The sequence below is a fragment of the Lepidochelys kempii genome, chromosome 1 (genome assembly GCF_965140285.1).
Source record: "Lepidochelys kempii isolate rLepKem1 chromosome 1, rLepKem1.hap1, whole genome shotgun sequence".
Classification (NCBI taxonomy): domain Eukaryota; kingdom Metazoa; phylum Chordata; order Testudines; family Cheloniidae; genus Lepidochelys; species Lepidochelys kempii.
Genome location: NC_136380.1, coordinates 324,674,537 through 324,690,044, shown reverse-complemented (window position 1 = coordinate 324,690,044; position 15,508 = coordinate 324,674,537). Strand labels below are relative to the sequence as shown.

The 15,508-nt window shown below is 41.4% G+C and overlaps 2 protein-coding genes across 7 annotated transcripts in view; one reads left to right on the top strand and one right to left on the bottom strand.

Moving 5' to 3' along the window:
* ERGIC2 (ERGIC and golgi 2) overlaps positions 1-11,497 on the top strand; it is a 45,913-nt gene extending 34,416 nt beyond the window's left edge. For 3 of the 5 annotated variants that reach the window (XM_073328436.2, XM_073328435.2, XM_073328434.2), the window contains 3 exons: positions 1,336-1,498; positions 3,578-3,657; positions 9,272-11,497. In XM_073328436.2, the coding sequence (XP_073184537.1) occupies positions 1,336-1,498; positions 3,578-3,657; positions 9,272-9,499 (471 nt within the window). In that variant the 3' untranslated portion in view covers positions 9,500-11,497. Of the gene's footprint in view, positions 1-1,335; positions 1,499-3,577; positions 3,658-4,065; positions 5,123-7,894; positions 9,251-9,271 lie in introns of those variants that run through there. The other 2 variants (XM_073328437.2, XM_073328438.2) reach the window with 2 other exon arrangements.
* A 1,489-nt stretch (positions 11,498-12,986) lies between these two features.
* LRRK2 (leucine rich repeat kinase 2) overlaps positions 12,987-15,508 on the bottom strand; it is a 151,397-nt gene continuing 148,875 nt past the window's right edge. Inside the window, exons 51-52 of one of the 2 annotated variants that reach the window (XR_012156823.2) lie at positions 14,478-15,149; positions 12,988-14,315 (exon numbers count right to left, since the gene is read on the bottom strand). The gene's annotated coding sequence lies outside the window, so the exon portion shown is untranslated. Of the gene's footprint in view, positions 15,150-15,508 lie in introns of both variants that reach the window. The other variant, XR_012156822.1, reaches the window with a different exon arrangement.

Genomic DNA, 15,508 nt, shown 5'->3' with positions numbered 1-15,508 from the left:
TGGCAACAGAAAAGCAAATGTCTTTGGGCTACATGTGAGAGGTATCATGTAAATGGCCTTGATGAGATTGTCAGGAGTAGTGTGCTCTGTTCTGGACCCCTCGGTATAAAAGAGTTTTTCACAAATTGGAGGAAGTTATAAAAGTGATTAAGGACACCGATTTGTCTGGTGGTTAGAGCAAGGGGCTGGGAATCAGGAGTTTTGAGTCCTTTTCCATGAGTTCTGACCTACCTGGATGTTTGATTTTTGAGTCCAATTACTTAGTGTGGATTTTCTAAAATGGTCTCTAATTTTGGATTCCTGTCTTTAGACCCATTGGGTTAAAATTTTCAAACATATGAGCCTGATTTTCAGAAGTATTGAGCACCCATGCTCCGAGTGAAGACAATACAATCCGTGGATGCTCAGCAACTCTGAAAATTTGGCACTAGATTTTGAAGGGTCAGCACCCAAATTCATATGTAGGGATCTAATAAATAAACCTACAGCTCCTCATGACTTCACTTGAGGTTGTGGCTACTCAGAAACTCTGAAAATGAGGCCCACATGTCTCAGATGAGGCACCTAGAGGCTGGTTCTTAAGATCTGGACTATAACCTTTCTCAGCCACCTCAGTTCACCACTCTGTAAAGTTGGTACAACGCCTACATGTAGTGAAGTTTAAAGTGCACCTGGATGCTTCATACTTAAGGGAAGAAAACACTTATAGGCTAGAATGTTTCTTTATGACCCAACCCTGTATTAGGGGCAGTGCAAGGCTGCAGCATCCTGGGACATGTGTGGAAGGCTGCACTTCTTCCTGGTGTACAAGGCCATGACCATTATATCTTTCCCTTCCTTTTTGAGGCAATTACAGGGGCGCAGAGAGGAGGCAGTCCCTGGCCCTTACAGGTGTCTGCTGCCCTTATACTCCCAATCTGTACCCCATATACCTGCATAAAGGACAGGGATGATCTGGTTTTAAGCTTGGTCCTTAAAGAAATGAATTAAGTAAACCCGTATCCTGAGAGGAGTGTGTAAATTGCTCAGTTGTAGAATTAAAGGAGGGCAAGTACTAGTCACTGGTATTGAACAAGGGTATGCAATGCAAAGGGCAAGTAAACAGGAAAGTGAATAGTGACTTGCTAGCATGAAGGTCTACAGTATAAAATAGTATCTCATCCCTACTTTGATCAAAATCTAGTTACTATGTGTCACCTTGTTGCTCTGTTGTCTCATGTTGATTACTGACTGTCCTAACAAGTTGCTCTTCGTCAGCCCTGTCCATTAGATATTGCTGTGCATGTGACTGATGTGAGACTACTAACTTTTGTATGTTTCTCTCTTTGCCCTCAGGAAAGAGTGATTAACCATGCAGCTGGCAGCCATGGGGTATCAGGGATATTCATGAAATATGACATCAGTTCACTTATGGTGACAGTAACAGAAGAACACATGCCCTTTTGGCAGTTCTTAGTAAGACTCTGTGGTATTATTGGTGGAATTTTCTCAACTACAGGTAACCATCAATGCATTCCTTCTTGTGACCTACCAGGTAGATAGAATTATGCAACTAAAGGCCATAAATCCAGCGTCCACCCTCGTTACGCTACTCGTTTTGTGAGTTCATGCAATAAGCTATTAGGTATCTATTCACAACTAGTGAGTGGGTTATTGGTTTGTGCATGAAATGCTATGAATTTCTAATACTGTGTATAGAACATCCCCAGTACACTATGGTGGACTTGCCATTTCTTTTCTTTTCTAATTAAAACCATAGTTTGTTCATTACTGGAAGTTCGTGGATATACACTACAAACTGGTGTGACCTCTAATATTCTGTCTGACTCTATACTGTAGTTGGGGCCTAATTCTGCTAACCTTGTCCAAAACTTACTGAGGTAAAACTCCCATTAAAGTCATCATGAGGTTTTTTCCTTGGTAAGTCTTGAATGGACCATAGGATTTGGCCCCTGAGAGAAACAGCTAGCTTTACCTGAAGAGGCATCTCAATTCACTGATTACCCAGAGCCAAAATGAATCATAAAAAGAATCAGGTTCCTCTGTGCCTAAGAATTATTAATACCTTTGCTTTTAACTTGACGAAAGTATCTTCCTATTCTGTACTAAAACTGCTGAAACAGAGACGATTTTAACCTGTGAACATTAGCTGTCTTGTTGAGTGGATGCTTTTTGCCTCACAAAACAGATTTGTCTACGCTGACAGCATTTAATGATGAATTAGCATAACCCGGGCAAAAGCCATTGTATTCTTCTAATTTTATCCATTATCAAAACACTTCAGAGCACTTCATTTGTCTAGAGGAAGGGTCGTACAATGTACTCCGTGTTCCAATGAGAAAATGAATCGTTCACTGAAGTATAGGTTCCTCTAATTTTGAAATTAAAGAAATTAAAAAAAACCATAATCATCAGCCAAATTACATAGGTAATTAATAATGGCTTCGGTGGTCTCTGATCCCCTTTAGTCTTTGAGCTTGTAACCATGCTTGATACCTAGCAGTTGTTTGGTTTTCCCCATCTGCACAATGGCCATTGGCACATCCTTCCTGTTACCTGAAACCACTTTTTTCCCTCCTCTGTGACCTTGTTCCCAGGCAGGCAGTTACTTTTTCCCTGCCTTGCTCGAGTGACGTTTCTGGATTTATCAACAAGCATCTGGCCCAACAAACGGTCTCTGAAACCAATTCCATTTACCTCATGTGAAAGAATAGTTTATTGGCACTTCTAAAGAAATAGAGGGAAAAGCTTAGCATAAAATGTGCCTAGAACAATGCTACAGAAAGCCTCACTAGACTGGCATTGCTGTTTGGTTCTGGATTGCTTCCTGTGGCAAAAAATTCCTTTTAACTCTTATTACCACTGCTAATGGTACAAGGTTTACAGGTACCAAAAGAACCCATGTTATTTCATTGAATAACTTCATTAGCTCTGTAAGCCCTTCAGAGATCACAGCTCTGACTCAAAGGATCAGAGTTGTGCCCCTTGCACTAGTGGTGGCTGGTTTGGAGTCAGATTTGGGATTTTTGGTTATTCAGAGCATATCTCCAATTCATTTGAGGGGCAGCACGTGTGTAGCACATGACCAATGACACGGACATGACCTTTGTGAAATTCATATAGGCTTCTGTCCATTGTAAAAACAGCTTTCAGCTTCTTGTGGGAAGCTGAGTTTTCCTGTCAAGTTTTTTTCAAGTGGGTGGTGTAATAAACTGGTCAGTCTGAATCACAGCTTTTGGTTTTTGTTTCCCCCAAGCCAATGAATAAATAGTAATGCGAATCTCCTTGTTGATTAACTTAATTCCCTGATGCTTTTCTGACACAAAATTTGTTTTATGGAGGGGTCACATTTGCATGGAAAAAAATGAGTGGTTTCCATTTCAAAATAGAAATCTTTGTTAAGAAAATGAAAAATATTTTAAAATGTTTTTTTTTTTTCAGTGCATGCATTGTGGTCAATTGTACTAAAACGGAGTTTAAGTTTAAACTTGATGTGGTGCTGTTATTGCAGAAGCCTCTTTTTACACAGTCCTCATTTTATTCCTTTTAAAAAATCAAACCCTGTTTGATATTACAGGCATTTTACATGGCATTGGAAGATTCCTAGTGGAAATTATCTGCTGTCGTTTCAAACTGGGCTTACACAAACCTACACCTGTAAGAATATTTTCTTTTCTTATAATAGGAATTAAGGAAATAGAACAACTATATACTAGCAAAGTAAAAGATTTTAAAAGATAGCTAGCTGTAATGAAAGAATACAATTGTATGACCTAATCCTGTTCCAATTGAAATCCATGGTAAAACTTCGCTTGATTTCATTAGGAGCATGTTCAGAAGTTTTTAAAAATTGTTTGAACAGCATGGGTCCTTAGCCAGATTTGTAATAAGAGGACAGTGATGTTCCCTGGAAAATCTACTACATAAGTGGGGAAAAAACCACACACGTCTATGGATTTAAGGATCCAGAAAAGCAGAGAATGGAGGACATGCGTATTTAAAAAAAGCAAAATGCAACAGATGAAGTTCTTGAACAAGATATTAATAATGTTTTCGTTTTGTTAGGTCCTACTTCCGGATGGCCATATAAACAACCACTTACCTCTAATTACAGACAACAGTATGCATTAGCATCTCCTTGGGAAACTTTTTTTTCTTTCTTTCTGCCTGATACAGAAGACAATTTTTATAATAAAGAAAACATTGTGCAATATGTTGACACAGTGCTGATGGGAAGCAAAAATCAAGCCTTTTCAAAAAACAGTCTGTGTAATTTGTCTCTTTTAAGTGCACATGGAATCGAAGGAGGCCAGGAAGCCCTGTGAAGCCAACCTCTTCTTGAGCTAGCAGAAGCATTACTGAAGAGAGACAATATTTGCAATGAAACTGAGTGTCTTTGCAAAAACTGCCATCAGCGCTGAAGTGTCAGTGTAGTGATCTGGATTCCAGGCCTGCGAAGTCAGGCAAACACCTACGAAAGCTAACACACATGCAGAATGCAGAGAGATCCCCATGCAGTGTTGAGCTTGCAGTGCAGCAAGCAAGGGTGGCTGTGATAATTGTAGTTTAAGAAGCCAGGATTTGCTGCTAGGTTTTCAGAAATGAGACATGAGTTTTTTTTATTTTTATTTTTTAAATGAGTAGGTAGAGGAGGCTTGGATACTATGCTTATGGAGGTGGGGGGAACTATTGAAAACCCTGAAATAGAAGCTGGCTCAGGGACTAAGACCGAGCCACAGCACTTTCAGCAGTCACTGCCATTCTCCAGTAGCACTATTACCTATCTACAAGAGGAAAAAGTGCTGCAGAGCAGGGAATATGGCATTTCTCTGTGTCTCTTCTTACAGCCGCTTTTTGCCAACAATCCGATTCTCTCCGAGTTTGAGCCAAGGAATCAGGAATAGGAAGTCACTGTTGAAAAGGTGTTTGACCGGACTCATATCTGTTTTCCTATCCCAGGGCTAAACACAGTCTCCAGAAAGTAGGAAACCACCTCTCTGCTATGGCTTAGAAAAGAAATGAATGTCTTGTGATTAGGTGGGCCACAACACTGCTTTTCAAGAATAGACATGTCCTCTACCTGCTGCTGGAACATAAGCTTTGGCAAATAAAAAACAGGAGAGTAAGAGGAGGGAGAAGAGATTGAAGGACAAATGGCTAAGAACAGCAAAGCAATTTATTACTAAATACTGCAGAAGCAAGTAAACTGTCAGCCAGTGAGTCTGCTGGACCACCCCGGGTATAGTAAAGACAATCACCAAGGAACAGGTGATGGCAGAGAATTTGAATAAATTTCTCTGCAGTATAAGTGATGAGGAAGAGTTTAAATTTACACGTCATGAAAGTTTCGGGGGGGGGGGAGGAGGGATGGTGGTTGTTGTTTTTTAAGTAAATGGAGCATCCTGAGCTTTATGCTGGAATACATTAGTGGAGTTGGTGGCGTTAAGAAACTAAAGAACTAAGTACTGTAGCTGAACTACTGACCAAAACATGTCATTAAGAAACCCAACTATTCCACCAGAGAGTACACAGTGTATAGGCTGATTTGCATCACCCTGATTTTTGTAGAGGTAATGCCTCTCTAAATTGTGAGAATTATGCAGAAGAGCATTAAATAAAAAGTGGGAAGGGAAGAACCTGTCCATAATTTGTTTGGATGATTGAAAAAGTCCCAAGTTTAAGGAAACTAGGTCATCTGAGGACAGAGGTAAAGTTTTTTCATAGATTTAAACTGACTGAGATGGGAAACAAAGGTCTTGGCTACCTTCAGCACGGAAACCATACATAGTGACTGCATTAAGGGGCATGGTGCTTCACGTGTCCTTGCAACCTTGTAGTGTATCCACACAGTTTTGCCGTTCTTGATGGAACCAGTCTAGTGCATTCACATGGGTCTTGTATTGCAACTGTGGTACTAGTGCATTCCATCATATAGTGCCCAGCACCTTTGCTAAGAGCAGGGGCTTTTGGGGTAACTTCCAGATATGAGGCACTGCATTGTGAGATGGAGTTAGAGGCAGTTGTACCATTGTAGCTGCCATGCTTGTTGCTACATGTCCATACTGGGGTGAAGCCATTATAGTCTGCGCCAGCTCATCTGGATCTGAGCTGAAGGCTTTGTTCCCAGTGTTACAGCTAACTAGCATTGCAACCACACCTTGGACAGCTATTCTGTGTGGATGCGAGAAGGCACACAAGGGTTGCAAGCATAAGCCATCTTATTACAAGGAATAGTGAACAATAGTGAACAATAGTGAACTTCCCAGTGAACAATATGAATGCTAGCATTGTTCAGTATTATTCTGGAAGGTAGGTGAGACAGGAAACTAGTGAAGTTGCATCTTAAATGTAACTTCTCTTGAATTAGCCAAGTTTAGGGAAGATTGTGACCAAAGAAACATATAAAATGCGTATTTGGGCAGTGTGATGGTTGGTGACAGTCACTATAAACAAGTGTAAGGAAACATCCATAGGAGGGAATATTTAAACCATTCAGAGAGTCCTTCATTATGAATTTGTTACTTCTTTGTAAGTTCTTCAGCTCCAACTTCCTTCAAGCCAGCGTCTTCAGCTGCTGCCACTCTAGCAGATTATTCTCCCTCCTGCTTCTGCTTGCACTGGTTCTGATGACCAACGTTTTTGTTTGTCTCTGCTGAATGCTCTCCAGATTGTCCACATTGTTCATAGTGTAGTGCCCAAATACTGGAAACGGTACTGCAGTTGACGCCTCACCAGTGCCAAGTACAGCAGGACAATTACCTCTTGTATCTTACATATTATACGCCTGTTAATACACCCCAGAACATAAGCCTTTTCTGCAGTTGCATCACATTGTTGACTCATACTCAGTTTGACACCCACTATAACCCCCAGATCCTATTCAACTGCCTGCTGAGTTATTTCTCACTTTGCATTTGTGCATTTGATTTTTCCTTCCTAAGTGTAGAACTTTGCACTTGTCTTTATTTAAATTCATTTTATTCATTTCAGACCAATTCTCCAGTTAGTTGTAATGCCATGTAAAACATTCAAGTATCATCGTGTCCAAATTAAACCCACCTCCCAAGTGCTAGAAACCTCCGACAAACACTGGACATATACTCCAAATATCTGAAAGCCCTCAGAATGGCTGGTTTTCAGGTGCCCACCACCTAGAAACTGCATTGTGTTCTAAGAGGTCAGAAGACAGAATAGTTGAGAAACTGTTATAACAGCATTCTAGAAATTGTGTGTGTGTTGTTCAAAAGTATGTTAACTCTTGCAGACCATAGAAGAAATAAAGGGCAGTAAAAACGACATTAAGTGGGCAAAGCTTGCATCAGAAGAATGATGAGGGTGGAGAAAAATTAGCAGCCACATTTTCCAAAGTAGCCAAATTGAAAGCTCAAAGGGACAACTTGGGTTTGACTTTTCAGCAGTGCTAAGCACCTGCAAATCCCCTGACTTAACTAGTTAGGCTATGTCTGCTCTACAGCTTATGTCGGTATAATTTATGTTGCTTAGGGGAGTGAATAAACCACCCCTCTGAGCAATGTAAGTGCTGGTGTGGACTGTGCTCTGTCCGTGGGAGTTTCTCCCCTCGACCTTGCTGCTACTGCTGCTCGCGGGAGCTAGAGTCGTTAAGCCAATGGGAGAGCACTCTCCTGTCACCTTAGAGCACCTACATTGTAGCTTGCAGCTGCACCACTGTAAGCTCTCTAGTGTCACTGGAGCCTCAGTGCTGAACAGCCACAGCTCCAACAGAAACTGGACACGAGGTTGAGTTTCCAGAAAGAAAGGCACCCCAAACCAAAACTTCCTGAAAATGCTGGTTAGGGCTATTAAATGTGGGAAGGCAAAGAGTAAGATGCAATAATGTAGATCTATATTTACTTGTATACTATTATATTTATAGCTGTATATAAGTACAATGAAGACCGTTGGGAGACTGTTCATATCGTGTATCATAATACAAGAACTAAAGGGCACTTAAAGGCAAGACATTTTAACTGGATTAATGGAAGATCGTTATGTAAGGTATACTTAAGTTGAACTCTTTTCAAGGCACTAGGAAGAATAAAAAAGAGGGACACATGAATACAATCTGCAGTTATGTTAGCTGCAATAATTTTTGGGTGGGGGAAACTAATCATGAGCTGGGTAAGGAACAAATTTCTATTTCTTTCCCCTCCATGCCCTCGAACAAACTGTGATATAATATAACGTATGTTTCTGACTGTTAAGTTATTAGATCCCCTTCCTCATCTGCCATAGGTAGCTGCCAAAGGCAGGATGAGAGTCTAGATGGAAAAATGATCTGACCAGGTATGACATCTACCATATTTCTTAAAGAAAATACAGATGATGTGTCTGTGGGAGAAATGTCAGAATTAGGATGACCATACCCACGATCAAAGACAGGCGTGAGTCTCGACATTCAGGCCCCGAGCATCCTCCCAATATTTTAGTGCTTGTTTCCTTTTAAGGTTGTTGGGATGCTCGAGCTTTGCTTTTAGATGTGTTGTGCTTCTTTTTTGACTTTCATTAAGATTACTTTATAACTTATTTGCACTTGCAGCCTCCTTGCCTTGAAAAGCTTAATCTGTCCCACCTCTTGGCTTCTAGTGCCATACCACATAAGCAATACCATGTACCAGCTACCCTTTCTGAGCCCCTCCTGGCTGTGGCTTTTTTCACTTCCTTATTGTTCAGCCTGGTGACTGGTTGCCCTTGTTGCAGCTAAATCGATACTGAGTCTCACTACTGCTACTACTTTGCTTTCTTCCTTTGCCTCTGTGGCTTCAAATACAGGGTTGGACTCAGAGGAGGCAAAGTGAAGGGAATAAGTTGGGTGCATGGATAAGAGAGAGAGAAATTCTGCTTAAGACTCTTTTCTAGAGGAAACATTAGAGGGGCATTTACTGCAGTAGATTTAAGAAAATCATCATCTTGTGTAGAGGGCACTGGTGTGAAAATCATCCAAGCGAAACTGCCTAATTTGTGAGTTTAGATGAGGGTACTTGGGTAGCCCTTTGTGATGTTCGCGCTCGCTCTCCGAGTATGTATGTGTATATATGTGTAATGGTGTGTGAAGCCTATCCAGGTGGAACTGCTTCTGCAGATGTGCTCAGTCACAACTGTGAGGCACTTCAGTCTCAAAAGGTAATGTTCTCTCTTTGCTGTATCCCAGTGCAGGATTCTCTTTGGATTTTCAGGCACTACCTTGACCATCTGACTCAAAACCACCAACACATCTCTACCTGGCTGTTAATTGTCTTTCTATCTGTTACAGCTGTTTCTGTGGTATAAACTCAGCTGTGATCCTCTCTGTATACTACACCAGCTCTGGAGGGGTAATAGTTGCACTGGAGGACAGGACCAAACTCTCAAGTGTCCTGAAGCGGGGCTGAAAGCAAAGAGGAAAGCTTTGGGACTTACAACATATAAGGCTTTACGTTTCTGTGTTTTGTTTTTTTTTAAGAGGAAAGAGTCAGTGCAAGTACAAAGCAAGGGGATGTAAAATTGAGCTGTCACAACCATGGCATTTAAGTTCCTTCTTAATAATTTTTTAATGCAACCAAGCACTGTAGTTGTTTCTTAGAACAGTGGTTCTCAAATTTTTGTACTGGTGACCCCTTTCACATAGCAAGCCTCTGAGTGTGGCACCCCCCCCCCCCAAATAAATTAAAAACACTTTTTAATATATTTAACACCATTGTAAATGTTGGAGGCAAAGCGGGGTTTGGGGTGGAGGCTGACAGCTTGCAACCCCCCATGTAATAACCTTGCAACCCCCTGAGGGGTCCCGACCCTCAGTTTGAGAACCCCTGTCTTAAAAGATGTGAGATCAAAATCATTTGATTGGGAGGGAAAGTGTCCAGGGAAAGGTTTGTCTCTGCCTTAAAGTACTCCACAGTGTGAAAATATTTGAGAACAACTGTACTATGTGCACCTAGTCTTGCCTTGGTAGTTTATTCCATATGTTAATTTTTTATGTAATGACCTTTCCATCAAAATTCATTTAGTGCTGGCTCCTGTATTGGGGCCCTGGGAGTAGTTTGGTATTTTGACAAAACATCCTTGCACATCTGTATTCTACACCCCCCACCCACCCTTAAAAACACTTTGTGCATTTTGAAGGAACTCCACTTGCCCCACAAGAAGTCTAGCATTATGGCACTTGGCCTTTAGCTTCAGCAGGGGTCAGTGGGGCTCCTGAGTTAGTCAATGATGCCATTTTGTTCAGCAGGACTGGTTAGTTGCTCCTTCTCTTTTCAACCCTGTGGATCAGTGCTCTGTGTGCATAGAATTCCCAGCTCCTGTTGGCCAAGGCGGCAGATTATTCTCTTTCAGTGAGGTCTTTTCTCATTCCTGTCAGGTGGTGTGTCTAATCTTAAATTCTTTGAGATGACTACAGTGAGTGGTCTTTGCTGTTTGAATACAAGAATCTGCTCTGTGGACAGCAATGGCTGGCAACGGAAGAATTGTTTTCTTAACCAAGGAGGGAGCTAACCCACAGCTTTGGCTCTGTGTACACCTTGTCTTTTTCACTGGCACCATTTCATTCCAGACTCAACACCTGAGGAGCATGTTAAGGATTGTGAGTAGGGTAGACCAGTGGTTCTCAACCTTTCCATTCTACTGTACCCCTTTCAGAAGTCTGTCGTGTGTACTCCAAGTTTCACCTCACTTAAAAACTACTTGCTTACAAAATCAGACATAAAAATACAGAAGTGTCACCACACACTGTTCCAGAAAAATTGTTTATTTCTCATTTTTACCATATAATTATAAAATAAATCAATTGGAATATAAATATCATACTTACATTTTAGTGTATGATATCTGGAGCAGTATAAACAAGTCATTGTCCGTGTGAAATTTTAGTTTGTACTGACTTCACTAATGCTTTTTACGTAGCCTGTTGTACAACTAGGCAAATATCTCTAGATGAGTTGATGTACTCCCTGGAAGACCTCTGCGTAGCCCCAGGGGCATGTGTACCTCTGGTTGAGAACCACTGGTGTGGAGGGTCACAGTAGGTTGACGTAAAGGGTAATTATGTAACACATTTGTCAAACCTACTTGCACAGCAGCTCCAACACACAACCAATGCACCTCTGTGCTGAGAGTGCTGGCCAGTGCTCTGCAAGGCTGGGGGAATGGAACGTCTTTCCAGGTGCCCGAATGTAAGTCTCAGGGTAAATGAAAATGTAATTGTACCTGCCTTATGCCTTGCCTGTCCAGGGTTGAAAGCCTGCCAGGCGGGGTTATTTTATAGTGCAGCCACATCACTACTCTGTTATTTTTTGTATGTTATATAATGTATGAGGCAGTTTGAGATAGAGGAAGAAACTCCAGAAGTCTTATTCTCTGTTTGCTCATTGGAATGACTGTGATCTCTTTTCAGAGTAGCAGCCGTGTTAGTCTGTATCCGCAAAAAGAAAAGGAGGACTTGTGGCACCTTAGAGACTAACCAATTTATCTGAGCACGAGCTTTCGTGATCGACAGCTCACTGCATCGGATGCATGTAGCTCACAAAAGCTTATGCTCAAATAAATTGGTTAGTCGCTAAGGTGCCACAAGTACTCCTTTTCTTTCTGTGATCTCTGTTGCTGGGAAGAGGTAGGGCTGAAATTCCCCACAGAGCTTCCGGCAGGTGGGGTTTATATACTGGAATTAAATTGGTGGGGAGGGGTGGTTTTTTGTGGGGTTTTTTTGTTTGTTTTTTTTCCCTTCAGCAGCCTTTTTGGGATCTTTGTTTGAGAGTCTGAAACAGTGCAAATGGGTTAAGGCCCAAACTTTGTTTTCACATTTTTATTGATGGACCCTTTTTGTGAATAAGAGGGATTTTTTTTCCCCATTCCATTATCCCCACCTTGTACTCACGCATTCTCAGTAACCAGTTGAGTGATGTTTTGTACGATGACACTGTGCAGCATATTGCTGCATTTCCCAGGACACCGACAACCTAATATTTGACTATTTTATGTGTTTATCAGAAAATTGCAAGCCACATGCTTCATTACAGCCTTCTCGTTGACCTCCCACAGCAGGAAGAGAAGGATTGTGAGGAGAGAAGGAAAGTAGCCTAGTCTAAACCACAGTATGAGCATCGCTCTGATGATGCGCTCAATGATTTGGGACAAGTAACTCCCCCTCTCTGCCTCAGTTTCCCCATCTGTACAATGGGGACAATGATACTGACCTACCTCACAGGGCTGTTGTGAGCATTGATTAGATGTTTGTAAAGCACTAGGAGAATGGAAGCACTACAAATGCTGTGGAATTGTTAGATTTTGCTGAAAATGTGTGTGGCCAAGTATTTGTGTTCCCTTGTTCTCGGACACCTGGGCAGACTCTGTTGCGGAGCTGCCATTTGCCTGGTGCTAGATGGGACTGGCAGTTACTGTCAACTTAATTTTCACAGATTTTTTTTTTTCAAAGCTGCAAATGCAAAGGAAATGTACAATGACCATTCCCAGTTCCACGGTATTATCAGTATTATACACAAACAGTGCTCTGTGGAAATGTGCCCTTTTATCACACTTTCCAAAAACAGAAGCTGATGATATTTCTGTACCAGGATTTTAAGTCCCTCTCCTTGGGTATTTCTGGCTAGAGTAACCTAGCAAGAAAACTGTGTTTTTGAAGTCATCACTTGTATTGTAACAACATTTTTAGGGTGTCAGTCCAGGAAATAAAAGATTTGCAGGTGTGACAATGTGTAAACAGTATTTATTTATTTCTAGACTATGAAATAAACTCTGGTCAGAAATGGAGCTATTTGACTGGCTGTCAGCACTGTCAAACTCCTTCTGTAGATAAATTGCAAGGACTACACAAGTCTAACTGGTTTTAATTTGTTGGCTGAGCAAAATGGGGCCCTACACTTGACTTGATGGCAATTCAGTTTGTTTGTGTCTGTCTAATGCGATAACTGCTAACACTGAATCCAAAAAGAAAAGGAGTACTTGTGGCACCTTAGAGGCTAACCAATTTATTTGAGCATAAGCTTTCGTGAGCTACAGCTCACTTCATCGGATGCATAAAGTGGAAAATACAGTGAGGAGATTTATATACACACAGAACATGAAAAAATGAGTGTTTATCATACACATTGTAAGGAGAGTGATCACTTAAGATGAGCTATTACGAGCAGGAGAGTGGGGTGGGAGAGAGAAAACCTTTTGAAGTGATAATCAACGTGGGCCATTTCTAGGAGTTAACAAGACCGTCTGAGGAATGGAGGGGGGAGGAATAAACAAGGGGAAATAGGCTTGAATAGAGACTGGGAATGGTTGAGTCATTATACAAAGTAAAACTAAGTTAATTGTATCCAATTTGCAAATTAATTCCAATTCAGCAGTCTCTTGTTGGAGTCTGTTTTTGAAGATTTTTTCTTGAAGAATAGTCACTTTTAGGTCAGAAATCGAGTGACCAGAGAGATTGAAGTGTTCTCCGACTGGTTTTTGAATGTTATAATTCTTGATGTCTGATTTGTGTCCATTTATTCTTTTACATAGAGACTGTCCAGTTTGACCAATGTACATGGCAGAGGGGCATTGCTGGCACATGATGGCATATATCACATTGGTAGATGTGCAGGTGAATGAGCTTCTGATAGTGTGGCTGATGTTATTAGGCCCTGTAATGGTGTCCCCTGTATAGATATGTGGGCACAGTTGGTAACAGGCTTTGTTGCAAGGATAGGTTCCTGGGTTAGTGGTTCTGTTGTGTGGTGTGTGGTTGCTGGTGAGTATTTGCTTCAGGTTGGGGGGCTGTCTGTAGACAAGGACTGGCCTGTCTCCCAAGATCTTTGAGAGTGATGGGTCGTCCTTCAGGATAGGTTGTAGATCCTTGATAATGCGTTGGAGGGGTTTTAGTTGGGGGCTGAAGGTGACGGCTAGTGGCGTTCTGTTGTTTTCTTTGTTGAGCCTGTCCTGTAGTAGGTGACTTCTGGGTACTCTTCTGGCTGTGTCAGTCTGTTTCTTCACTTCGGCAGGTGGGTATTGTAGTTGTAAGAATGCTTGATAGAGATCTTTTATAGGTGTTTGTCTCTGTCTGAGGGGTTGGAGCAAATGCGGTTGTATCGTAGAGCTTGGCTGTAGACAATGGATTGTGTGGTGTGGTCTGGGTGAAAGCTGGAGGCATGTAGGTAGGAATAGCGGTCAGTAGGTTTCCAGTATAGGGTGGTGTTTATGTGACCATCGCTTATAAGCACTGTAGTGTCCAGGAAGTGGATCTCTTGTGTGGACTGGTCCAGGCTGAGGTTGATGGTGGGATGGAAATTGTTGACATGAGAGATGGGATAGAGAGGGTCTGCAACAGGTTCCTGAAATAAAGGGAGATGGGAGGGTGACGCACAGGGAGCTTGTGGGGTATGTGTGGAGGGATGCAGGGAGTCTCTGGTGTGTAATGTGCTCAGTCTACAGGCACAATGGCGTGTGTGTCCCCAGTATATAAATGCCAGTATAAAATTGCAATAAGCACTCACCTGTTGCAAGCAGTGAATTAGGACAATGATTGCTTTTCTGGCTTTGTGAAAACCACTGTGCGTTGAGCACTCTAAATGTGTTCTCAGTGTTTCTCAGGTGATGTAAATTGACTTCAGTGGACAGTGAAGGATTTACACCATATGAGGATCTGGTATCTTATCTTTCACTCCCAGTCAGTTGAAATTAATCTTGGGATTTAATACAAATAATAGTTCAGTACTAATGCAAAATTATCTGCTAGCTGTTTTTAACAATGCAGGTATCATACTGTCTCCCAGTAAACTCAGAATTATCCACATTTAATCCAAAGCTGTATTTTTCAGATGTGATTGGCAGACACCAACAACACAAAGTTTAATTGAAACCATATTATTCATTTTACAAAGAAACCAAATCTGAGCCGAGTTGTTGGCATGTGTCTTAATAATGCTTGTTAGACTCAGTTCTCTACTGATTTAAAACAGTCTTATATACAGAGGAAATTAAGTATCTCAAGTTTGTAATTTTAGAACAAGGACGCTGCAGATCTCGCAGGCGCAGGAGGTGATATACCGGTACGAGTACTCTCATACTTTTCCTCCTGAGCAGAAAAGGGGAATGGTTCAGAAGCCACCAGATTTTCTCTACTGCAAAGGCATGTATTCTCCACTTCTTCTGTAGTGTAGTTATACCTGGAGAGGAAAAAAAAGAGGGGAAAATAATGAGCAGTGGGTTGGTAATACATGGACATTTAAATACAAAATCCACTATCAAGATGCAAAAATAACCCATTAAGTTATCATTTACAGTTCTATTTCACAATATGTTACTATATGGAAAAATCTCAAACATTTGAAAGGCTCAGCATTAAAAAGAACAAGGAGAATATGTAATGTACGGTTGGAAAGTCACAGGCTCATTGTCCAGTTAATGATACAAACAGAACAACACCACTGGAGGTGTGGAGCCACATCTTGGCCCAGGCATTGATCCCTTCATTCTGGTGGCACAAAGAGGCTGGAAGAATTTTGCAATAAATATATTTGAATAA